The sequence below is a fragment of the Podarcis bocagei genome (genome assembly GCF_964188305.1).
Source record: "Podarcis bocagei genome assembly, chromosome: 6".
Classification (NCBI taxonomy): Eukaryota; Metazoa; Chordata; class Lepidosauria; order Squamata; family Lacertidae; genus Podarcis; species Podarcis bocagei.
This window is the reverse complement of record NC_138130.1, coordinates 82,423,537-82,448,681: the sequence shown is the minus strand read 5'-3', so window position 1 is coordinate 82,448,681 and position 25,145 is coordinate 82,423,537. Positions and strand designations below refer to the sequence as shown.

Here is a 25,145-nt window from a genome sequence, read left to right as displayed (position 1 = left end):
CATTAGGTCTGCAGGAGCTCCCCCAGCAACGGAAGATGTGGTCACAGTCCCCATGGCAACAGCTGTTTGCATCGCTGTGTTCTATTGAATCATGTGGAGACTTGGGACAGGTTGGTATCAGCGGTGGGGGTGGGTAATAAGCAGCAGAAAGCATCCAAGAAGGAGTCAAAGGCAGACAGGGAGAGGTGGAAAAGCATCCCCTGTTGAAGGCTGGGAAGCAGGGCAGAGATGTGCCTCTAAATCCACAAATCTACGTTGGCGGGGACAACTTGCCAGAACCTTTCCCTGTCGGTATTCTCCAAATTGACTTTGGAGGATACTGACTTTTAAATCTATGAAAAAAGGAAGGTTTAAAGTTTGGACATTTTCTCCTGCCAATATGGTACTAGTAAAAGGTAAAGGGACCCCTGACCATTAGGTCTAGTCGTGGCCGTCTCTGGGGTTGCGGCGCTCATCTCGCTTTATTGGCTGAGGGAGCCAACGTACAGCTTCCGGGTCATGTGGCCAGCATGACTAACCCACTTCTGGAGAACCAGAGCAGTGCACGCAAATGCCGTTTACCTTCCCACTGGAGCGGTACCTATTTATCTACTTGCACTTTGACGTGCTTTCAAACTGCTAGGTTGGCAGGAGCAGGGACCGAGCAACAGGAGGTCACCCCATCGCAGGGATTTGAACTGCCGACCTTCTGATCAGCAAGCCCTAGGTTCAACCCACAGCGCCACCCGCGTCCCTTAATATGGTGCTAGCCACCTTTAAAACAAACAAACAAACAAACAAACAAACAAACAAACAAACAAACCGATAGCCTTTCCAAAGTAATCAGATGAGCAGCTCATTGTAAATACAGAAAATATGTTATTATGATTAACAGTTACGTTTGCTATAAGCTTGTAGGTCTTTCCCATTCTTGGTATGAATTTATTGAAGATGGTCATGGAAGGGCAGCCAAAATGATCATGGGACTGGAACAACTCTCTTAGGAGGAAAGGTTGTGACTTTTTAGTTTTGAAAAAAACCGAGTAAAGGGAGGCATGATAGAATTGTATGGTATTATGCATGATGTGGAGTATTGGACAGAGACTTTATTCTTCATAATACTTGAACTTGGGGCCATCCAATGATGCTTGAATGGTGGGAGTTTCAGGATGAACAAAAGGCAGTACTTCTTCACACAAAACACAGGTAAATGCCGCAATTTGCTGCCGCAAGGTGTAGTCATGGCCATCAGTTTGGTTGGCTTTGAAAAAGGTTTAGTCCAGGGGTTGTCAATCTGGTCCCTAATGCCCACTAGTGGGTGTTTCAGGATTCTAGGTGGGCGGTAGGGGGTTCTACAGCACAAGCTGAATCCTCCTTCCATCGAGCACTGGTGGGCAGTAAGGAAATTTTACCATCAAGGAAGATGCATTAGTGGGTATAAAAAGGTTGACTACCTCTGGTTTAGACAAATCCAGGAGGACAAGGCTATCGGTGGGTACCTGTGGAGGGTATATTTTGCCTCCACTGTTGAAGGCAGTAATGCTTCTGCAAACCAGTTGACGGAAATTGCAGGTGGGGAGAGTACTCAGCTCCTGTTTTTGGCTTCTCATTGGTATATGATTGACCACTTTGAGCACAGGATGCTGCACTAAGATAACCTTTTGGTCTGATGCAACAGGACTCTTATTACTAACAAAAACAACAACGTAAGCTAAATCTATCTAGCACCTGGCGACACATCAGAATACCATACCCTCCAACATGTCCAGGCCCAAAACCAGGCCGCATGGCTTCTGAGCAAGTCACATGACCTGCGTGAGATTACAGCCCCACCAAACGTGCTTTTTTCAGGACTGTGTGCTTCCATGAGAGCACAGCACCCAAAAACACACATTTGGGAGTGCTGTGTGAGATTGAAAAAAGCACTTTTGGGGTGTGAGATTGCAACATCCAAAATGGCTGCTGGCTCTTACATGAAAAAATGGGATGTCCCGGTTTTCCCAGGACAGTTGTGGAGTATGGAATACTGTTTTTGGTAAGCAGAGTTATATACTACTTTTTTCAAAACCTGCTCCCCTTTCTTTCCTCACTCTCACCCAAGGAAGGCCCTCAGAAACTTGAGATCCTGGGGCCACGTGCCCTGAGGGCTGAAGATGGCCCTCTGAAAACAAAGTCTCAGGCCAAAATCCTAGACGTCCCCAAGACATCTAGTTGCCAAAATTCACCACCTGGCTGGAAACATAATTGTGATTCCTAGAAGGAACACCGTTTCCAGAGCTGGTTGCTCTGGCAACACATACCTTTGAAATGGGATTAGAGGACGGAGGATTGGATCAACATGCTTGGCCAGGTGCAAGATAACCAACAATTTAAGAGGTAAGAACTATGTCTGTTGTCCTTTGTCCCAATATCAATGCTCATTGGTGTTGGGGTGAAATGTCATGTTTGTATTAAATCAAACTTACTTACAACTTACCTTTCCTCTGCTCTTTCCAGACATGGTTTACAATTTAAAGCTCTGTGTCTGAGCAGACCCCCATTTTATTTTATTTTTTGCTCCAGAGCTTTCCTTGCAAAAAAACCTCCACTCTTTAAAGCTCAACTGGCGCAAATGGTAATCCTCATAAAATCCGAATTGACGTTTGCTCAGATTAAGCTTTCAAGAGTGGGTTTTGGAAGGGAAATCTGGGGGGCAGAATAAAAATGCTCAGACACAGAGTCCACACCTCTGCCGGGAAATAGCAGAGGGAAAGGTAAGCGTGGATAAGTCGTTTGTGGTCTCAGATTTCACTGTGCATTAGTTAGCCAGCTTATTTATTTCTATATGCTGCAAAGCTGCAGGAAACTATTTGATTTAGTAGATCTGCCAGCATGAAAGTTTCCGCCATAAAGCACTGCCACTGCTAAGGGGAGGGGGGAGGAAATACAGCAATTCATCTCAGAAACAGCCTGTAGTTTTAAACCAGTATAAAACAGATGCGTGTTTGAGTGTAGATCTGCCTAGAAGAATATCAGAGCTGGGCACAGAGACAGGAGTGATTTTGCCAATGCTTTTAACACACTCTCCCCGCCCCCTGTCTCTCCCTAGGAATACATCGGAACGTAGAGGCACAGTCCCAGGCAAGTTGTCAAGTATTTGTGCTCTGATCAGTGCTGACAACAGAATTCGGGTGGGGGGTGGCAGTTTGGGGCATGGTAACCTCTGTGCTACCCTTTATCCCAGGAGAGCTAGTACTTTGGCTACTCTGTGTAAAGTGGAAACAGCAGTGTTGTTTTTAGCACAGTGGATCCTCAGCTGGCCTGGGGCTTTGGCAAATCCTCAGCCTTGCCACCCTCTGAGGCTCCTTCTGGCTCTTATGCTTTAGAAGAGTGGCCAAGAACCTGTGCTTTTTCAGATGTTCTTGGGTGACAACTCCTGTCATGACTGACCATTGGCCATGCTGATAGGGGCAGGTGGGAATTGTCATCCAGCCGCATCTGGAGTTCTGCAGGTTCCCCATCCTTGCTTTTGGAACATTTACTGAATCCTAGCCTACTTTAAGGCAGGTCGCGTTGGCATCACCACCACCATTTCCATTTCCCATTGCTGCCTAGGGTGTTTTTTAAGAGAAGGGGAAAGGCGGAGGCAGAGACAGAAATTTGACAGGGCTTCGTAGAACAAAGCCAGGGCCGTGTGTGACGAGGATTCTGGCCTGCCTTATTTCTACCATCGCAGTGGAAATTTAACTTGCTGGATTGATGGGCACTATTTAAATGGGCACTGTTTATCCACACTTCCTCGTGCCTTGTTGCTATCTCCCAGGGAAAACCGCTCTTTAGTGCTCAATTGGACCAAACAGCAATTTCGGTTTTCTCCAGATTGACATTTGCTCCTATATATCACTAAAGGATGAGTTTACTCTGTGAAAGCGGCCAGGCAAGGGGAAAACCACTCAGACCCATGTCTCAAAAGCATAGGTCAAGTGGGAAACCACTTGGACCCAGGTATTCTATGTGCAAGACAAATGTGGGCAAGCAAGCCCTGACTCTTGAAGGAGAAGGGGTACGTTGTCCAATGAAGAGAGATGGTGGCGTTGCCCCAGGCACTGGGAATGACAAAGCCCAAGATATTTCCTTTAATATTCTCTCTGTCTTTAATATTCACTCTTACTGTCTTTTGGTAAAATTGCAGGCAGATGAAGATGTTGGACGGTGGGTGAAAGACCCTGTGTGAGAGGCAGGGAAGGGAGGGTCTCCCAGGGTGAGAGGCAGGGGAAGGAAAGAGATGCTGCAAGGCAAGAGATGGGAGGGTGCATCCTTCTCCGTATGGGATAAAAATTAGGATATACTGGTGAGATAGTATTTCTCTCTCTCCCTCTCCCTCCCTCCCTCCCTCCCTCCCTCTTTCTCTCTCTTATTTTTTTTTTGGTTTAGATTAGTTTGTTGTTTTATTGTATTGTGAAAAGTCTTAATAAAACTTTATATATAAAAGGCCCACTAACACAAATACATGTAAATATATTTAAATACTTCTCTTCAGTCTTAACTCCTAGGCTAGAAGAGCTGGCTAAATGCAAAACCGTACATCCACGTTATAAAGCAGACAGGTGAGGAATAAAGTGACCAGACTTCAGACAAATAAAAATCCACCCTGGATTGATGGATTTGTTTACAATGACCGAATTAACTCAGTATGCACATATATGAGAAAGGGAACGGCATGCTAAAGCTGGACAACCAATTTTATTATGTTGCAACACAGTTTCAGAGCAAGATTCGCTGTCCTTTAGATCTTTGTGTTTTTTATGCCACCCTTCAATGATTTCTCCAGGGTGGTTTACCAGAAGGAATGAAGGAATTAAAATGTAAGTGCAATACTAACTATAAACTAAAAACCACAAAAAGCAGCATAATACAGCAGGAGGAAAATGCACCTAAAAAGCTCAGGAGAATCAAAGCCTGGCAGGGCAATAAGTCTGGTGATTGTGGTTTCCCCCAGTACGAAACAGTCCTGTGATCTCACCATTGTAGGGCCATAGCTGGCGGTATCCAAATCCACACCTAGAATGTGTGCATTGCAGTCCAGGCTTCTTGTTCAGGAGCTGGGGAGGCTAGAGCAGTGATGGGAGCTGCATACCCTCTAACATTTCTCTGATGAAAATTGATTTTGGTCAGGACTGCATCAGGGGAGAATACCGTTGATTCCCCCTCCCTCTTTGCCTGCAGTGATCTTACAATTATCAGCCCTTCCAGAGGCTGCTATTGCCTGTTACCTTACCTGTATTATAAAACGCATGAGCAGTAGATTCAAACAATCATTTCAAGGCTGCTTCGGACTAGATGCATACCCTCCAACATTTCTCCTGTGAAAATAGGGACATCCCATTCCATAATGATCATTTTACTATTTATACCCCACACATCTTACTGGGTTGCCCCAGCCACTCTGGGCAGCTTCCAACGTATATTAAAACATAATAGAACATTAAACATTAAAAAACCCCTTCCCTATACTGTGCAGGATTGCCTTCAGGGGTCGGATAGCGCTATACCCTCCAATATTTCTCCAATGAAATAGGGACACCCTAAGGAAAATGGGACATTCTGGGATCAAATCAGAAACCAGGACGGCTTCTGTCAACAACTTTGTCCAGATTTTCCCTTTGGGGAGTATTGCAACCCTACACTTGGAGGGTTGGGCCCTAAGATGCAATAACTAAACAATGTTATCTGTCCTTTATCTGTACCGACTGTACAAAAGTCAACAAGAATTCAGTAATCGCAGCCAAAGAAAGCAAATAACATGTAAATAACATCTGTGCACAACTGCAGGCTCTGCCTTACAGCTATTCAAAGCCCCCAGCCTCAAAATGCAATTGCATCCTGAAAATTGCAGGCACGCAACTGCAAAATGCAGTGACACCGTTTGTCAAGGAACACAAGTCTCTTGAGACATTTCCTCCTAGACTTTGATCTTCTTGCAGCGATAGGAGCTGCAACTGCATGATTTCTTCCTTGGCCTCTAAATAGCTGGTGTGTGTAGGAGGAGACCCAGAGAGCTAGATCAAATCTTGATGTGGGCCTTATCTGTGCTGTAGGTTGGAGAGATTCCACACCACTGATCTAGTTCTTTTAAAAGGAGGGGGGAAGCATTTATATTGCAGACATTGCAAAACCATGTGGCAAGCTGTTCCATAGGCTGTGTATGAACTATTTCCTTTAATATGCCTTACGTTTCCTGCCATCAATTTTATTAGATGTCTGAGAGAGACATATTGTCTCATGCGTTGCTGCTGTTTTCCTTTTGTTGGCAAACCCAGACCCACCGCTGAATGGTTCGTGACAGAGGCAGCTCTGAGGGCGCAGGCATCACCCAGGTTGAAGGAGCTGGCACGGCCTCGGCCTTGCCCAGCTGGCTGGGAATTCCATCGTTCCCCTTATTCTGTGGTATGTAAATCCTTCACTAGCCTGCCTCCTTTTTGGCCCATCTGGCGTGATTGACCCTAATGCTTCCCTGCAGTTGAGATTCCACACGATGATGTAGCTGCTCCATGTTGGCTTGCTGCTTACAGACATTTGTGGCAGCCTCATACCCTGTTGCTGTAACATTCGAATAAAGCTTCCCTTCCCTCTCTATAGCAGGTGTTGGGAATCTCCAGACCGTGAACCAGATTTGGCCCATGGGGCTTGAAATATACTCAGAGTCCAGAGTGGATTTCATGCTCTTTATTCAGCTCATAGTGGAGAGGAGGAATGGAAGTTCCCCCAGAATATCTGCTTTATATACATTATTTACACAATGGGCCCCATGTGATTGACTAATTCCGGGATTCTCCTGTAGGCCAATCAGGTTGCGGATTCACTTCCACCTGGAGCTGGATTGGGTGGCTCCTGTGGACCAATCAGACTGCTGTATTCTGAATCCTATTGTTCTAGGACCAATCAGACTGCTGCATACTGAATCCTATTGTTCTAGGACTGCTGCATTTTGGATCCTATTCAACTCAGTACATAACAAGGCTGCTTTTCAAAAACCATGCCCACCTGCCCCACACCTAGCATGGTCAAGAGCTTCTACTCCACATCAGCTGCTGCCATCAGGGAGAGAGACAAGCCAATGTCACCATGATGAGTCCACTTCCTGTGCCACAGGTTGGCTACATATGCAGTAGAAATCCACAGAGCAATGAGCAGAAGCATTTTTATGTGCAGAAAGCAGAAACCATCAAATCTTTGCTTCTGATCATTGGCTTTTGGGTTGCCCTCTATATGCTCCAACTTGTGCCCCTCTTTTGTTGACCTTCCTTCCACTCTCAGCTCCATGCCACCTGCCAAACTACCCTCATCTTGTCATGTAACTTCCTTCCCTTCCATCCGTTCAATTGGTCCACCACGCCACCTCTGCCTCCCCTGGTTCTTGCTTGTGTACTCTTTGCTGCATGAATATTATTACGTTGTCTCTCCTCATGATCCTGCTTTCCCTCATCCAGCCTCTTCTTCATTCCTGAATCCTAATATGACAGGGATGGGGTTCTTGTGCCCCTCCAGAAGGTACCAGACTACAACTCCCATCATCCCTGGCCATTGGCCATGCAGGCTGCAGCTGATGGGAGTTGTGTTCTAACAAGATTTGAGTGACATCGGTTCTCTATCCCTGTGACAGAGCGTATCTTCAGAGCAGATTGTTCAATGGGTTTAGCAATCATTCTCTGTAGTAGTAGCATTAGGGTGGCCATATCTTGAAGAGCAAAAAAGAGGACAGCCCGAGCCGCTGCCAGTCAGAGCGGGGAAAAGAGGTGCGTGGATGCGCCTCCACAACCCTACACAAATCCAGAGTAGAGTCCCTAAGACGGTTGGTTGACGTCTTGTACGCCTCCTTCCAGCAACTCCTGCAGCCAAGCTGGTGCCAAACGCATTGCTTTGCTTCACTTTGGACCACATCAGTGAGGCCGAGAGGTGGCAGGTCTTGGCATCTGGGCAGCGCAGGACCTCCATACACACTGCCCAGGCTTGCACCCCAGGTAGGTCATTTGGGTGCTGCTAATGCAGCGGTTTGACTTCACCCCCAGAGGCACACTCCACTGTCTCTTAAGACAAACGGATGCCAACAAATAGTGAACCTTGTTGGGCATAATTTTTGGAAAGCTGCTGCAAGGGGAATTTGATTTGCTGTTCCTTCGTGCCACCTGCCACCCTCTCTTTGCTTGTGTGCAGTCCTGGCGCACAGATGTAGAGCATCCATGGAATACGACATCCTTCTCTCTTCTCTTCAGGTGACTCAGGCAGCAAAGAATGCCGTAGCCTCAGAGAGGCTAGTTGCTCTAGCCAAGCCAAGGCCACAAGCCACAGAGGCAAACAGTAAGCCTATCCTTTTCTTGGTTACCATTCTGTGACAGGTTGAGGGGTTATGCTTTCCCTTGCTATCAACCCTCCCCCCCCTCATTCATTCATTCATTCATTCATTGAATTTCTCTATTGCATTTATATCCCACCTTTTTCTCCAAGGAGCTCAGGATGGCATATCTGGTTCTCTCCCATGTCAATTACTCCCCACAACAACCCTGTGAGGTAGGGCCAGGAGGAAGCTGCTGGCCCAAGGTCACCCAGTGAGCTTCATGACTGAGTGAGGATTTGAACCCTGGTCTGCCATGTCCTTGTCTGACACTCTAACCATAACACCACATTGGCTTTCTTGTCCATTTCCAACTTTTTGTACAAAAGTCCCCTACTTCCCCCCCCCCCAATTGTTTAGACTGCACCAAAACATCATATTTTGTTCAACTGCTTGGGGAGTTTCTTGGCTCTTTTGCCAAGGACTCCTCTGTTGAGCCAAGATTTAGGAAAGAATCAAACTGAGGAAGGAGCTCCCCATTTGGATGGACTGGCGGAGTCCCCCCAACCCCAGGCGACTCCCAAGTGGAATAATGACTCAAGACAATGTGCTCTGGGATTAAAATTGGCCACAACTTTATTAAGTTTCAGATGTAGGGAGACCTTGGCTCAGGCATTGGGCGTTTATCCTTCCCAGTCCCCAGCTGGGGATCTGGGGGACATCAGGGTTATCCAGAATGTGTGGGGATTGGAGTGGCTCTGGAGAACATATGCTCAAACAGAGAGCTTGCCCTCCGTTTCGCCGCCGTTGTAGAGAAGAGCAATGACAACCTCTCAGCGTATGGCCAATGCCTCCCCTCAAGACCCCTTTAACAGGGAACTCTGGGATTGCCACTGCAAGGGGGCGTGAGTCGCGCTTCACGCCCTCCCTCCCATTTAGGGAAGATAGACTAAAGGATTCCGTGCAAGGCCTGAAACCTCCAAAGTTGTGACGTTTTGCTACGGGGAAGGCAAAACCTGCCAATGCAGGAAAATTCCTTTCCGGCCCTTCAACAGCGACCATGACATAGCAGCGCCCACGTACCTGTGGAGAAGAGGTTACCTGCAAAAGAAGGCTTAACTGAGGGAGGGCAGGGTGGGAAAAGCTCTGGAGCCAACTGATGATTCCCAGGTAAGATCCACCCTCTGTTGTGTGGCCAGGGCAGTCCCTCACCCTACCTGGCTCATCCTCTGGCAACACCTCCTCAGGTGGGATTGGGCAACTGGCTGAAGTAGGCGGAGACCTCCAGGTATCCAGCCTGGGGAGGGTGAAGCCAGCCTGTTCTGCCCAGAGCCGCATGGGATCCGGGGGGCTGTGTGCACCCACGCAAAAGGCGCCCCCCCATTTGATGTGGGGAGCGGTCATTGCTTTCCCAGAGCTCAGAAGACACAGAACTTTACAAATCATTGTGAAAAATCCTTATGACTCAAAGGACAGCTGTGCAGGCAGAAAGTGGAGAAGGTTTTACAGTGGTACTCTGGGTTACAGACGCTTCAGGTCACAGACACTTCAGGTTACAGGCTCCGCTAACCCAGAAATAGTACCTCGGATTAAGGACTTTGCTTCAGGATGAGAACAGAAATTGCACGACAGCGGCAGCAGCGGGAGGCCCCATTAGCTAAAGTGGTGCTTCAGGTTAAGAACAGTTTCAGGTTAAGAACGGACCTCCGGAATGAATTAAGTACGTAACCAGAGTTACCACTGTATAAGATGTTCCAGAGCAGGCCCTTTTTGAAACCAATGAAACTTAATGTCAAGACATTTGTTATTAATTTTAGTAGTAGTAGAGGGAAGAGGGAAGGCAACACTCTCTGGCCACACCATACATTGAAAGCACTCTGATACCACTTTAAACAGTCATCATGGCTTCCCCCAAAGAATCCTGGGAGCTGTAGTTCATTAAGGATCCCGAGAGTCATCCTAGCCCCCTAACAGAGCTACATTTCTCAGAGTTCCCTGTGAAGATGGACTGATTTGTAATTCACTCTGTTGATTGTAACTCTGTGAGGGAAATAGGGGTCTCCTAACAGATCTCACCCCAGCGCAATCCAGGGAAGGGCTGCTGCTGCCTAAGGTGAGACATGACAGAGCCAGACTGCTCTTGGCACTATAATGCAGATGAGATAGCTTAAGTCTTCTCAAAAGGCTGAAAATCTGAGAAGTTTTGCTGATTGTGACCTCACTGCATCTTCAGGAATGTGTTGTTGCCCCCGAATTAAACCCCAATCTAACACTTCTGGTTTGCTCTTGCAGCAAAATCTGGAAAGTAAATCCAAGGAGCGGTTGTTGAATTTGCGAAGCTTGGCAGACTCTCTGAACTTCAGATCTACATCTTAGGCGGTGGCAATCTTTACCAAGTTTCCAAGCCTGCTCTTCAGTATTTACCTGGTCCTCACATTCTTGAAATCAGCCATCCTGGGAGCGTAAAGGCAAAGTGGACATTACTCAGCCTTGACATTGACCAACTTGAGGAAGTGATTAAAGTATCTTGCACCCATCAAATCTGTAAACTGGGAATGATGTTTCATCAGTTTGGGAGGCTCCAGTCTATTGCTCGGTTGAGTAAAATTTTGGTCCTGCTATTTCCCTAGGTTGGGGGGGGGGAGGGCCTAGCTCTTAACACAACTTTGAGAAGTTCCTATGTCTTGCAGGGTCAACATTATTTGTTTATCTATTTAATGCTTCTAAACCACTTCCCCGCTAATGTTTTTCAAGCGGTGCACAACAGAAATATATATTTAAAAACATGAGTGATATTCAGCTAAGTTTTACTCAGAGTAAACTCATTGAAATGAATGGACCTAACTTAATCTTGTTTATTAATTTCAGTGGGTCTCCTCTGACTAAAACTTAGTTGTGTATCATCTATCTATCTATCTATCTATCTATCTATCTATCTATCTATCTATCATCTATCTATCTATCTGTCTATCTATCTATCTGAAAAACTGTAGAGATCTAAAAACATGGATGTTTGTAAGCATCACATTGCAAAAATTTCACATAGTATGTTGTTTGCGGGTGCCTGGAGCCCTCCCCCAATCTAATTCCTGGGTGCCACACACTGGATTTAGCATGTTAAAATACAAACCAGGAAATAGCCTGATAATGACCCTCTAAAGATGAGTCGTTAGGGGCACAAAGGGAATGGCTCTGGGCCAGAGAGCAAGTGGGAGAGGCCCTTCCCACAACTCATAATTAATTAGAAAGACAAAAGCCTTTGCAGGAGCATTTGTTTTTTTGTGTTTTTTTTAGAGTTAGAAGGAGAGGAGTTGTATTTGGGATTGTGGTTGGGGATGCTGTGGGTTGGAGAAAAAACAGTTGTGTCAGCAAGCTAGAGGGGAAAATGGCAGTCTGTTAAAATGCAGCAAGCTAAAGAGGAGGATCAGAGCCATGCTTGATCTCTTTCTGAATCCAAGGCTGCAGCAAGGGGAGAAATAGGACCCTCTCAAAGTGTTCATGCCTCAAACCCCTCCATCGCAGGCTCAGGTTGTATATATGTGCAAATAAACCATATATCCTAAAGACACCACATTCTCCGCTGTGCCTTATTTCCAAGAGGAAAAGAGGAACCCTGGGTAACTGCCTGGAACCCCTGGAATCTCACACCTCTCGGAGACTGGGCTGGTGTGTGACAATATATGTAAAAAATCTGAGTCGCTCTCCTTTAAAAGCTAGGCTTTCAATTGCTGCATCAAAGCAAAAATGCTAGGTGCTTGTCAGAGTGTGAAAGGAAACGGATTCCAACTTTGCCTTTAATTGAGGTGCCTCGGGGTGAGGGAGTTGCTCTCCTCTACTTCTAACACCAGCCATGTGGTGTCGCCAATGCTGTCTTGATAATTAACTATGGTGTGTGTGTGTGTGTGTGTGTGTGTTTATGCTAACCTTTTAAACTGTGGGTTTAACTCTGTGACATAGGGGTCTTTATAAAAACAACTACTGAACTCCATTTGTCATTAATGTTTGTGTTTGGAGTTTGGTCCTTCCTATTATAAAGATGACTCAGGTTACACTCAGAAGCCACTTGGGACTTTTATTTCTATTTATATAGTAGTGATGATTCCTCTGTTTGCATCTATACACATAAATGGGTACATGCAAATCTTATGCAAATCCTGACCCTCCTTTCTTCAGGCGATGCCTTTCCCCCTTTTAGGCAAATTTAAGTGGCCTGTGGAAACTCGGTTGTAATAGCAACCCGCCCGCCCCCCCTTTATTTTATTGGATGGATGCAGACAATGAACAAGAAAGAGCTTTTGGATGAGAAAACAACCACAGATGGCATTTCTGCAGGAAACTATCTTGTGGGGCGAGGAGCCTCTCCAACATTTACAACTTGTTCCTTTGTATGCTGCTAGTTCTGCTGCGAAGCAGCTGGCCGATGTCCTGAGGAAGAAAAGACAACAACTCCCTTTATCAATGGCAGGTTTTAGGCTAGAATGGAAGCAGTTGGCTCCAATGGAACTTTGCCTTTGAGGTGGGATGGTGCCAGGAGTGCTGTACAATTAAAGGAGGAAAGAATCACACACACACCCTGCCCCCTGCTTCTCCTGAGAGTTACAGATACAGAGATAAATGAGGGATGGTGCAGAGTAGATGATTCACTGGAAGAGATGGGGGAGAACCAGGCTTCAGAAAGACAATCTGCTAAATAATCTGTCACTCAAGCATTCAAACTGAATAAAATTTCCTCTTGTTTTAGACAGTTCCAATACGAAGGATAGCATTCTAGAGTAAGATGAACCTTTGTTGCCTTCTTGCCATATTTTTTAAAAAATATTTTTTATTTGGCTTTACAAGTATATATTTATAACAATACATCCATTCACATCCACATTTACAGATTCCTCCGAATCGCTGGACTTCTGACCTCCCCTCCATGGGTCCCACTGTATATTTAAACCTTTTCTGCTGCATCTTTTCCAATATTCTATAGTTTATATAACTCCATTGTCTCCATAGTACTTGGTACATTATGAGTGTTATTGCAATCCTGATAATGTTTTCATCTGCTCACAGTGGTCTCCAAGATAAATTATAAATTTTCCCTGTTCTTTGTTGAAGTTTTGGTCTTCTTGGTTCCTGAGCTTTCCCTTCAGTTTTGCCATTTCAGCATGGTCCCACAGTTTAATTTGCCATTCTTCTCTGGTAAGAACTTGGTCTTCTTTCCATCTCTGGGCTAGTAGATCCGTGTGGCAGTTGTCGCATACATAAAAAGTATTTTCTGCCCCCTTGGAATATCAGCACCTATAATTCCTAATAAAAAAGTCTCTGTTTTTTGTTTTTTACAAAAGTTAATCTGAACATTTTTTTATCACATTGTATATGATTTTATTATTACCTTACAAGGCCACCACATATGATAAAAGGTGCCTTCTTTTTCTTTACATTTCTTCTTGCCATCTTTTGATGAAGCTGGGTGGGCTCATAATGGTTTTTAAACCACCCGTGCCTTAAGGTGCACTCAGATGTCAGTGACATTTGTAACTGTGTTGGCCGGCATTGCACACTGTGAGCAGCTTTGGGTCCCTCTAGACTGGGGGTAGGCAAACTAAGGCACAGGGACTGGATCTTGCCCAATCGCCTTCTAAATCTGGCCCGCGGATGGTCTGGGAATCAGTAGAATTCTTTCATTCCCCCCCCCCAAATATAGTCTGGCAGACCACATGGTCTGAGGGATGGTGGACTGGCCCACGGCTGGAAAAGGTTGCTGACCCCTGCTCTAGACATATTTTTTCCCCATTTTGTGTTCCTGATACTTTGTGCTCATGATGCTTTTCTGTGTGGTCAAACATGACCCTGCTTCCACTACAGTTTGCACCTGCAAAGTTTTGGGGGTGGTCAGATGGCTTCCTTTCCAATCAGTGCACATCCCAGAACTGAAACGCTGTAACCACAAATGTTCTGGTTTATTTTTGCTCTGCTTCTGTTGTGCTGTAGCCCCTACAGACAGCAATAACGTGTGGTAGCATTGGGGAAGCATCGCAGAACAAACAAGAAGAGCAGAACAAATCTGTCACCAGTGCACTGGCATTGTGTCAAGAACATGCTGCAGAATACAGTCGCGGTAAAAGACCAATATGGAGCGACCCTTATTTATTTACTTCATAAAATTTATACACCGCTTGATTTTTTTTAAAAAAAACAACAACCTCAAAATGGTTTAGAAAAAGATAAAAGAATAAAATCAAGAAAAATGTTCAGACCTTAGGTGGAAACACACACACACACACACACACACCTGTCTGCCTATAGATATACAAATGATATATACAGTCATATATTTCCAGGGGGTACTTAATGGTACGCAGTACCAGACCTATTTTTGTTTTTGTTTTGTTTTGTTAAAAAGTGTGGCACTTTTTACTGTAACAACTTCATGGTGAATACCAGCACCTATTTTTCTAGGGAAAGAAGCACTAGATATATGTCTGTCTGTCTGTCTGTCTGTCTGTCTGTCTGTCTGTCTATTTCCACAGTGTAGACATTTCCTTTTTTGAGAGATGATATTGCACTTGCAGTTCTTTTGTATGCAGGGGGACATCTCTCTTCCAAGTTGTGCAGTGCTGTTTGCACTGTAACTGGAGGTAGCAGAGGTCCTATAATGAAGTTTCACGATTATGGTGATCATTTGATAGGGTGATTAGCTAGAAGAGATGGAGGAGAACTGAGTTTCAGGCATGCCATCTGCTAAACAAAATGTCACCCCAACATTCAAACTGGATAAAATTTTGGCTCGCTTAAGAAAATTTAGATGTAAATGATGTAGGCATCCTCTGAAAAGTACCTATAATGTCAATGTTGCAAAGGTATGAATTATCCAGGAAGTTCATTTAAAATATTTTAAGAGTGCTTTTCTGGGCAAATGCCCATCCAAAACAGCTTATAAGCAAAAGCAGAAAAAGCGGAAAAGAACAACAGTACATTTCAAAACATACAGCTGCGGCTCAACAATCCACCTAATCTTTCCCATGCCCCACCCCGCTTTAAACAGAGTTGGAAATAATATCATTTTGTCAGACCACTCTCCAGTATTATGTCTGGAAGTCCAGGAAAAAATGTTGGCCTTGGTAGGTCCCCCCTCCCCTTTTTAAGAAGAAAGTTTTGCTTGCAATCTTATACATGTTTACTTGGGAGTAAGTGCCACTGAAAATAGTACACAGTAGATAGACATAGGTAGACATGAGTAGATAGACATAAAACTCCCCTGCAACATTTTGTTGTTGTTGTTCTTTTCAGTGGAGAAGTGAAGCAAGACTCCTCCTGCTCCAAGACTGCTCCAGCACTTGGGAACATATATGTTTTATTAATCTCTTTGAACATTATGCACTGCTTTGCTACCCCACATCAGAACCAGAGCACACTTTACCCCTCCTGTTGCTTTTCTCCATTTCCTCCTTTCCATTACATTTGAATACTTATAATCAGTGCTTTTTTCTAAAAAAAATTTTTAGGGGTACTCCCATTATCCTACTCATATTGAAACACTGCCCCTCAAGGAGGCTAAGAGTCACAAAATGTTTAGGAGTATGCGTACCCCTGTGTAGCCCCAGAAAAAAGCACTGCTTTTAATGCTATTTCTGCAGGATTGGGGCTTGCGTAATAATACAGCTATGTGGAAACCATTGAGATGGTGGTGGTTATCATCAAATGCCCAGTGGCGGAGTTCATGCTCCAGCACCGGGGGGTGGAGAGCAGGTGGGGCTGGGGCTGGCGCGAGTCTCGGGGTGGGGTGTGCCGTCTGCAGGGCGTGGCACCCAGCGTGGGTGGGGCAGCCGCAATGGCACCCCACTGCGCTGCTGGGGGCGGTGCGTTCCCCCTGAACTCCTCTTCCTCTGCCAGTGCAAATGCCTACACTGTTTACTGCAAAAATAGGCTTTTGAGCCATTTACAAATATAAAACAAATTCCATAAGCATTAAAACATGCATATCCATAATTAAAATATGCAATAATGCACTCGCATCAAGACAACACTGTAATTAAAACAGGAGCTTCAGGTTGAGAGATCAAACTGTGCCTTCAAAAGCTGGCAGAATAGCAATAAAGATGACATCTCTCATGTTTCAGTAAGGAATACATTCCGTAACACTGATGCCAGCAGTGAAAAGGCTTGTTTCTGGGATCACCACAAGCTGATATAGACAAGATTAAGGATGCTCTCGGTTAACACAATTGTGATGGAGGAGGCAGTCTCCCAGGTATGCAGAGGACAAGCCACTGAGATTTTTCTATGTCTTCCGTTTGCATTGTGTTCTATGATCACGCTTCATTATCAAGTTAGCAGCAGCCCTTCCCTGCTCCTTGCTATGAATGTTGGAGTAGGGATCTTATGGCCTTCATGCTAATTTACCATTCACTGCAGATTAATCATTTAATAAAGTCATGTTCCATTCTTCATTTGCCATCAATCATGCTCACACAGCTCAATGCACATTTAGACAAACTCATTTGCTCCATTGTCATCAGCCTCCTACAGCTGGGTCCCTGCATTTACCCAACAATTATGAATATGTATGAGACCATTAATTAATGTCCACCTATTGAACTAGAAAGTCAAGTGAGCTGTCAAAGAATTATCGCCAAGTGAGGGATGACATGTTAAAGATGCACTCATTTCTTTGACTCTAGGCATATTGCCAATGGATTCAGGAGCAGCTATAATGACTCATTCATTCCTTCACTCTGACCTGCGACCCCCCTTGAAACCTAACAGACCCATTTAGAAAAATGCCTCATATTCTCCAGGTGGCCTTTGTTCATGGAGATCCACAGGGCTTTTTCGTGACTTTTCAGATTATTAATTATGACAAAAGATGTTGAATAAAGCTGCAATCCTTTGCCAAATGTCAATAAGGCAAGAAAATAATGGAGGTTTTGGAACGATTACTGGAGCTGATAAACAGGCACACAGACTCCCACCTAGAAGGCTTTCCAAATAATGTTTATTCATGAATTAGAGTGCTCTTAATTCAGAAAAGCTGCCATTATTATTTTATGCATTGAGATTTTTTGTTTGCTCTGCAGTATTGATTTTTGTTTTGATGAATAGGGGAGGGGCCATGGCTCAGTGGCTAGAGAATATGCTTCTGTGTAGTTAGCCCTGGGTTTCTTTATAGGTATCTGTCATGCCTGTGCCTCAGAGTTCTACTGTTGGCCTGAGGTGGGCTCTTAGCACCCACCATTTTTGCATTGCTGTGGCCTGAAATTGGCGCTCTCCCTTCATCTTCAGAATCTGATTCCACTGCAACCTCTTCTGCTCCACAACCTTGCAGCCTGCAAAAGGGGCTACAGATGTTTTCAATACGGCAAGCAGCTCTCTCATAGGGATGGAGCCACTGCAGACTTTTTAAAGGCTTCAGACAAGCCAAACTCAGCTGGGAGCTGTCCAGGGTCCTGATTTGCCTCAGACCTGAGCTGGGAGCCAGTGTGCTGTTTGCTCCCACTTTCCCCAGCCCCAGAAGTATCTCTGGTTAAAAGGTAACATTTCTGGGGAACAGCTTGGCTCAGAGAACTGGGGAGCAGTGAAAACAGGCAGTGTGAGCACTCCTGTCTTGTGCGAGAGCCCCAGAGACAAGGAGCCAGAATCCTCTGAATGCCACTTGCTGGGAACAGAGGAAAGACTACTTCAAGCAGCCCATAGTGAAACCGTGTCATTTGATGCACTAAGAAGTGGTGACAGTCACCACCTGGGATGCTTTTCAAAGGGATTGGACAAATTCACGGAAGATAAGGCTATCAATGGATATTAGTCATTATGACAATATGTCACCTCCAGGATCAGAGGCCTCTGAATATCAGTTTCTGGGGAACAACAGCTGGAGAGGGCATCATGTCTTGCATCTGGGCTTTCCCTCCAACAGTTAGTTGGCCACAGTGGGAAAAAGAATGCTGGTCTAGATAGGTCTTTGATTGTTATGTCAAGAGGTCAAGGAGGAGGAGCTTCTGTAGCTCTTTCTATGGCCGTTAAGTCAGGACATGAGTGCAGCAGCACCTTGCCCACCTGTAATTCCAGCAACTAGCATGCAGAAGCATTTTGCCTCTGACAGTGGAGGTAGAACATATCCACCATAGCTAGTAGCCATGATAGTCTTGTCCTCTGTGAATTTGTCTAATTCTGTTTTAAAGCCATCCAAGTTGGTGGCTATCATTGCCTCCCCTGGGAGCAAGTTCCATAGTTTAACTGTGTGCTGCATCAAGAAGTATTTTTTTTTATCTGTCCTGAATTTTTCAACATGCATCTTCATCCGATGTCTATGCATTCTGGTGTTATGAGAAAGGAAGGCAACAAGGGGCCCAAAGCGCACCATGGTGTACCTTCTTACCAAAGTTAGTACAGTGGTACCTCGGGTTACAGACGCTTCAGGTTACAGATGCTTCAGGTTACAGACTCTGCTAACCCAGAAATAGTACCTCGGGTTAAGAACTTTACCTCAAGATGAGAACAGAAATGGCGCGGTGGCGGCAGCGGGAGGCCACATTAGCTAAAGTGGTACCTCAGGTTAAGAACAGTTTCAGGTTAAGAACGGACCTCCGGAACGAATTAAGTTCTTAACCCAAAGTACCACTGTACTGAGTGGACCAGTATAAGTTTGTGCACTTGTGGTTAGAGCAATCTTCCTCAGCCTGGTGTTCAAACATTTCGGACTACAACTCCCATCAGCTCGAGACAACATGGCTAGTGATCAGGGATGGTGGGAGTTTTAATCCAAAATGTCTGCAAGGTCCAAGGTTAGGGAGGGCTAGATTAGAAGATTGGACTAGGATCTCGAAAAGGCAGTAGTTCTTCAGTCTCAATTGACGTGCTGTTACCTGACTCACTCCCAAGAGACGCACACATTCAAACATCCTTTGCTCTCCCAGTCACCAACCTATTTTAACCAAGCACTCAGGAAGGGAGACAGCTTGTCAAAGCTGCATCAAATTTTCATAGCTGACAAGTTCTATTTCCAGACTCAACATGCTTCTTTGGGGGAAGAGAGAGGAGGGGAAGAAGGAAACAGTAAGATGATACCCTATTGTGAAAATAAACAACTATCTGCACAAGGCTGCATGTCTAACAGGGAGTGAAGGGAAGAAGATATATGTATTTTGACTGGGTGGGTGGTGGGTATAAATTGTTTTTACATCCAATTTGCACCTCAGTCATTTGATCCAAGAACGGAGTCCAAAATAGTAACTGGACAGACGGGCAGAACTCCGGGGATTCGATCTTGCAGTCATTGCTCAGGCAAAATTGTCACAGGCAGGCAACCTTTTATGAAGAGTAAGTGATATCCACAGACAATGAACCCATCAGCACCTGCTATGACAACATTAAAACAAAACAGAACACTGAACAGCCATGGTGGGGAAAAAAAATTATTTACTTAGCACTAAGGTGTTTTTTATTTGCATCTTTTTGTTGTTTCAAAGATAAGGAAAGCCCTGCTGGGTGAGACCAAGGGTCTGCCTGCTTCAGCATCCTGTCTCTGCAGGTGACCCACCAGATCCCTATGGGAAGCCAGCAAGCAGGGTATAAACACAAGAAGGCTCACCTTTTGAAAAGCCCTGTGAAGCCAACCCTTACGATTCCTTCTTTACTTTGGCCACAGGCCCGAGAAATGTCACATAACCCGTAAGAAACAAACAGTCTCCAAAAATTGAATAGTACCACTTTGTACAGCCACGCCTTTGGAGTTTTTTTTGCATCTAGTCTTTAATACTGACCAGACTTTTTCCTGGTAAGAGAAAATCTACACTAACAAGCAGGGAAGTTTTGGAGGCATACAAGTCATACATGATGTTGTGCAGATTCCACCAACACTGCCCCCCTCCCAAAAAGAGTGCCTGGGACACTGCAAATATGCTGCAAATGGTTGGAAGTGCCCCTGCTTCAGAGTAGACATGTGCAGGATTGTGCTGTGAAGATTGTAGCCCTAAAAACATTAAACTTTTTTTTAAAATGGCATTTAAAAATAATAATAAAGAAGTTAAACGTTCTGTTTGCATGCTTAGCTTTACATATTTTAAATGGACTCGTAAGGAATCAATAATTTAGGCAGTCACCTTCGCTGTACTGTTTTTGGTGGCTGCTAAAACCCTTTTTGTTTAGACAAGCCAGCCCAGATATGTAAAGCTGACTTGTATTTTAATATGTGATATTATTTTATAATGCATATTTTAACTGAGTTCATTTATACTTTGTAAATATATATATGTAAGTTTTTAACTCTCCCTTTTATCAATTATTTTAATGTGTCTCTTATTTTATGAATTTTGCTCAGAGGTTTTTACTATTAAGCAGTATGAAAGTTCCTTTAAATAAAAATAAAATAAATAATAGATCAGGAGCCAGACAGTTTGTATTACTGAACTATAATTTCTTTTTTCTCCCCTTGTCCTTTCCAAAGCTTTTAACAAGAAGTTCTCTATCTTGGGTGACATTGCCAGAATAAATTATAAGTTGGCTATAGATTTGGAGGAAATCCTGGAATGCTGCATAAAGTCTTAAAATTAATTTTCTCGGAGCTGTAGAGAGGCCCATTAGATTTATATTGATCACAAGCTCGCTGGGTGATTTCCAAAATACATATATCTTCTTCCCTTCACTCCCTGCCAAGGGTTATGGAGCAGCAATTAACGCTCTTCGCCTTAATGTGAAATTGGATTTAAATAGCCAGCGTGGTCTTCTGCCCTGAGAATGACAATTAATTATATGGCTCAGCAATACATAATTTGCCGGGATATCTGCAGTTTATAGCTTCACAGACATAACTCTTGCAGAGTGTCAATATTAATAAGACAGTTTGGATGATAAACAGAGGACGCTTAATATAATCTAACCCACAGAAATCTATCGCATACTAAATGATTTCCCCCCCTCTCGCCCGCACCAGAAAGGATTTCTGCCGTTATTCTTTTAGCATGCCTGTGGGAAAATGTAACGAGTCTGGGAATCTGATTAATATACCCTTCCTTCTGAAAGGTAGGCAAAGAAATCATTATGCTGGAAGCTGGTAACAATGGCACCTCTGACCACACATTAAATTGTGCAGAGAGGTTCTTCTGGTTAGGGTGGTGCTGTGCAGGGCCGTAGTGTGTGTGTTGGGGGTGCTGCCAGGGCGATTGCCCCGGGCACATTTTCCTGGGGGATGCGCTGCTCAGCCCACCCTTCCTGATCAAATCCCCAGCCTCACAAAGTGCTTTGGGAAGGGTGGCATGAGGAGCCATGTGCTCTTTGATCCTAGCCCCTTGAGGGCAAGGCTGGAATTGAAGGGCGCATGGTATCCTTCTCACACACCTCTCCCCAAGCTGCTTTGTGTGGGGCCCTGCACTGCTTTGTGTAGCTTGGAGCTGTCTAGTCCAAATCTGGTTTAAAGACAGAGGTCCCTAAGCGGGAGGAGCAGGAGTTTTGGAGTCACAGCTGGACCTCAGACAAGCCACCTGCTCACAGTGAGAGGTACTGTATTTCTATTTAAATTATAGTCATTCTTTCTAAATTTCCACCGATGTCTGTAAATTAGCATTTGCAAATTCCTTGCCAATCTCTGGGTTGTTTCCAATGCTGCTGTTCTCTTGAGATGACAGATGTTTTGCTTGCACCGTGGGACATTCCCCTCCTCTCTTATCTCCTGCAGCCCTCCAGGCACCCTCCAGGCACCCTCAAAATCTTCTCCAAAATCTTCTCTGGAGCAGATTTGGGGGAGGAGAGGAGAGGAGAGGCCCTGCTGCACAGCATTGGATGCAGTCCATGGTTTTCTTTTCACCCTCTTTTTTGTTGATGTTTAAGTGGTCCGTAGGTGTGGGTGTGTAGAACTGTCTGAGGCCAAGCTTGCCAATCCCATTCCTTTGTCTAGGTAATGGCTTTGGTTGACCAGTTAAGCCCCATCATTAGCATAACCAAATGAGTTGCTCTGTGCCATAGTACAAATGTGTGCTCCCCTCTGCCATCTAGCTGCTAGGTAGGAGAACAATAGCCTGAATTTGGGGAGTGAGCTGAGCTGGAAGCTGGAGACACAGAGACTTGCTTGCTCTGTGCTGGAGCCAAAGCTGCGACTATTGGGGAAGCAATATCTTTTGGGGTGTTGATGCAAGGAACCCCTCCCAGGCAGAGGTTGCATATGCAGTATGTGTAACTAAAACCATATATCCTGAAGACATCATGCCTTCTGCTGTTCTTCATTCCAAGGAGACTGAACCCTCAGAAAGCAGGGGAACCTCTGGAGTCTTTCTGCTGAAACTGGGGTGGCGTGTAACAATATATTAGGCAACATTGCATAGGGAAATATGCACAATTTGCACTCAAATGACGAATTCTCACAGCTTAAACTTTTTCACAAAGTGATGTCGAAATGTGGAGAAGTGAACTGAATACAGGAAAAATGGGAAGCCGCAAGAAAACTGTCACTGTCACATTCAGCGCCCATCCCTAGTTGTAAGGCACCTTTTATGAGTGAAAAGGTTGGCTATAAAGAAACAAACAAACACATGGAGGGTGGTGGTGGCTGCAATTCACTTTCCCCCTCCCCCAACATGAATTCGTGTAACATCTGGAAGGAGCAGGTGCAATTCCTGAATGTATTGCTCTTTCTGCCTGAAAGTGGGGGGAAAAGGAGGGAGCGAGCAATATTTTAGCTCCCTTCCTGCATTCGGAAGAATGAAATATTCTGCTGTGCAGAGTCAGCCATCCAATTTAGGACTAAATCACTACTTTGCAAAGGCCAATGAAGTAATAAAAGATATTCAATACCAATTTTTCATCCAGTTGGCTGAAATACCTAGCTACTCAGAGAGAAACTGCTGAATATGTCCATAAATTATGTTCATTTGGAGTCAGATAGATATTTTAGCACTCCCTTGCAAGAGAGAAGGCATGGTGACTGCGGTTTCATTTCAGAAGGTTTTATCCCTGGCATGTTATCTCCAGCCCAGCCCAGTTTTAAGGCCATATAATTTCTAAGTAGAATTAAGAGGGAGGCAGTGATGTGGCCACCCTTGGGGGAAAAATCCCACCCTTTATGCCCATTACTACCCAATCACCAGGACACTTTTCTTGGGCAAGGTGGAAGCATGTTGAATTTCTGAAAGAGAAACAATCTGTTTCACATTAATGCTCCTATCCAAAAACCTATTTTATTTCATGTAGTCTATTGATTTTGATGGAGTTCATTCTTCAGACTGCCATTTCCCAACTGATTATTCAATTATGGGGGAGGTGAGCTACTTGTCCTGTAGGACATTAGTCGTCCCTGTCAGGAGTTCAGCCTACACTCGAGTAGGATCCTGGCAGAGACACATGGCCGACTGGCATGTTCTCTCCCTCCTGGTCGATCGGGAGCTTCAAAATCTTTCTTCTGCCCAAACATCACAGCGACCGATGCCAACAGACACCGGCACACTTAGGGATCCGCAGAGTCTGCGCAGTTGCGTAACAGACCTCAGCAACTCAGCATTTGGGCTAATCTACTTTATTTACATATAAACACACAGAGAGCACTGCAATATGGCTCCCTCTCTAGCTTCAGACAGCAAAGAGAAAAAGAACAAAGGACAATAGTTCCACTTCACGGAACACAGTAACACAAACATTTAAATTATAGCAGTTTTTCCCCCTTCGAAATTTGTATACAGTCATACCTCAGGTTGCGGCCGCTCTAGGTTACATGTTTTCATGTTGCGTTCCAAGGCAACCTGGAAGTACCAGAATGGGTTACTTCTGGGTTTCGTCGCTCGTGCATGTGCAGAAGCGCTAAATCGCGTCACGCACGGAACATCAGTTCCGTGTTATGGATGGACCTCTGGAACGGATCCCGTCCATAACCCAAGGTTCCACTGTACATACATATAAATTCACAAATGCAAACTTTATCCAAATTTGGGCTCTCTTTTTGACCTCTTTCCAGTGGTGCATTTCCTCTTTTTCAGCAATGCCCAAGTCAGTACAGTCGTACCTTGGAAGTTGAATGGAGTCCGTTCTGGAAGTCCGTTCCACTTCCAAAACGTTTGGAAACCAAAGTGCAGCTTTTGATTGGCTGCTGGAAGCTCCTGCAGCCAATAGGAAGCCACAGAAGCCCCATCGGACGTTCAGCTTCCAAAAATAGTTCATAAACCGGAACACTCATTTCTGAGTTTGTGGCATTTGGGAGCCAAAACATGTGAGAACCTAAGCTGTTTGAAAACTAAGGTACGACTGTATATGTAAGGTTCCATTCAGTGGTGGAGGAAGGGGGCTGCGGCCCGCCCCGGGTGCCATGACAAAATGAGTTTTTTTAAAAAAATTGGGCTCACAAAACTTTTTAGGAGTGATGTGGTAGCTTAGGCGTCTGCAGGTTCTGCGCTGCCTGAAACAGCAGTGTGGGACTTGCGCCTGCCTACTGCCTCTCCCTCAGCCGCCCTACAGCTTAGGGGGAGGCAGTGGAGATGCTCTAAGTGTTGGAGCGGCTTGTCCCGCCCCCACGGGCAGATTGCCCCACCCCATGGGTGGCTCGCTCTGCCCCCAACTGCAGCACACACCCACTTTAAGGACCTGAGCGGCTGGCTATGACGCTGGTTCCATTCAGATGTTGTTTCCTGCAACAGTGACAGAAATCAAGCTGCAATTGCAGATAAACTTACCTAGGAGCAAATGGGAATTCAAAAATCTGCAATTTGTCTAGCTTATGTGTTTGTTCATCTACTGCAGAAAGGCCATCTTTCTATAGCTATCGCTATAAAACACATAATCTTTCTATCCTCTATCCAACTGTATTGATATAGGCTCTTTGCATGTGTGTACTTCTTTATGATAATGAATCTGCAGCCCCCGCCCCCAGTCTCTTTTTGCATCCTGGCAGACT

At 44.9% G+C, this 25,145-nt stretch overlaps 1 protein-coding gene across 3 annotated transcripts; it reads left to right on the top strand.

Moving 5' to 3' along the window:
* The first annotated feature begins 1 nt into the window (after window position 1).
* LOC308589134 (sperm microtubule associated protein 2-like) lies at window positions 2-10,831 on the top strand. 3 transcript variants are annotated; one of them, XM_081198060.1, is made up of 7 exons: window positions 2-110; window positions 2,081-2,355; window positions 3,068-3,099; window positions 4,499-4,565; window positions 6,279-6,405; window positions 8,232-8,316; window positions 10,583-10,831. In XM_081198060.1, exons 2-7 carry the CDS (start codon window positions 2,318-2,320, stop codon window positions 10,597-10,599), a joined length of 366 nt encoding a protein of 121 aa, XP_081054186.1. In that variant the 5' UTR covers window positions 2-110; window positions 2,081-2,317; the 3' UTR covers window positions 10,600-10,831. The 3 variants fall into 3 exon arrangements, with proteins under 3 accessions (XP_081054186.1, XP_081054188.1, XP_081054187.1); XM_081198062.1 differs by lacking the exon at window positions 2-110 and adding an exon at window positions 881-991; XM_081198061.1 differs by lacking the exon at window positions 2-110 and adding an exon at window positions 1,017-1,185.
* The last annotated feature ends 14,314 nt before the right edge of the window (window positions 10,832-25,145 follow it).

What these genes read in the sequence shown, in the direction of transcription:
- LOC308589134 (XM_081198060.1), top strand. Translation starts at nt 2,318, where the DNA reads ATGCTTGGCCAGGTGCAAGATAACCAACAATTTAAGAG. An exon ending in ACGTAGAGGCACAGTCCCAG is followed by an intron (nt 3,100 to 4,498) that starts GCAAGTTGTCAA and finishes ACTTCTCTTCAG; the next exon opens with TCTTAACTCCTAGGCTAGAA. An exon ending in ATCGTTCCCCTTATTCTGTG is followed by an intron (nt 6,406 to 8,231) that starts GTATGTAAATCC and finishes TCTTCTCTTCAG; the next exon opens with GTGACTCAGGCAGCAAAGAA.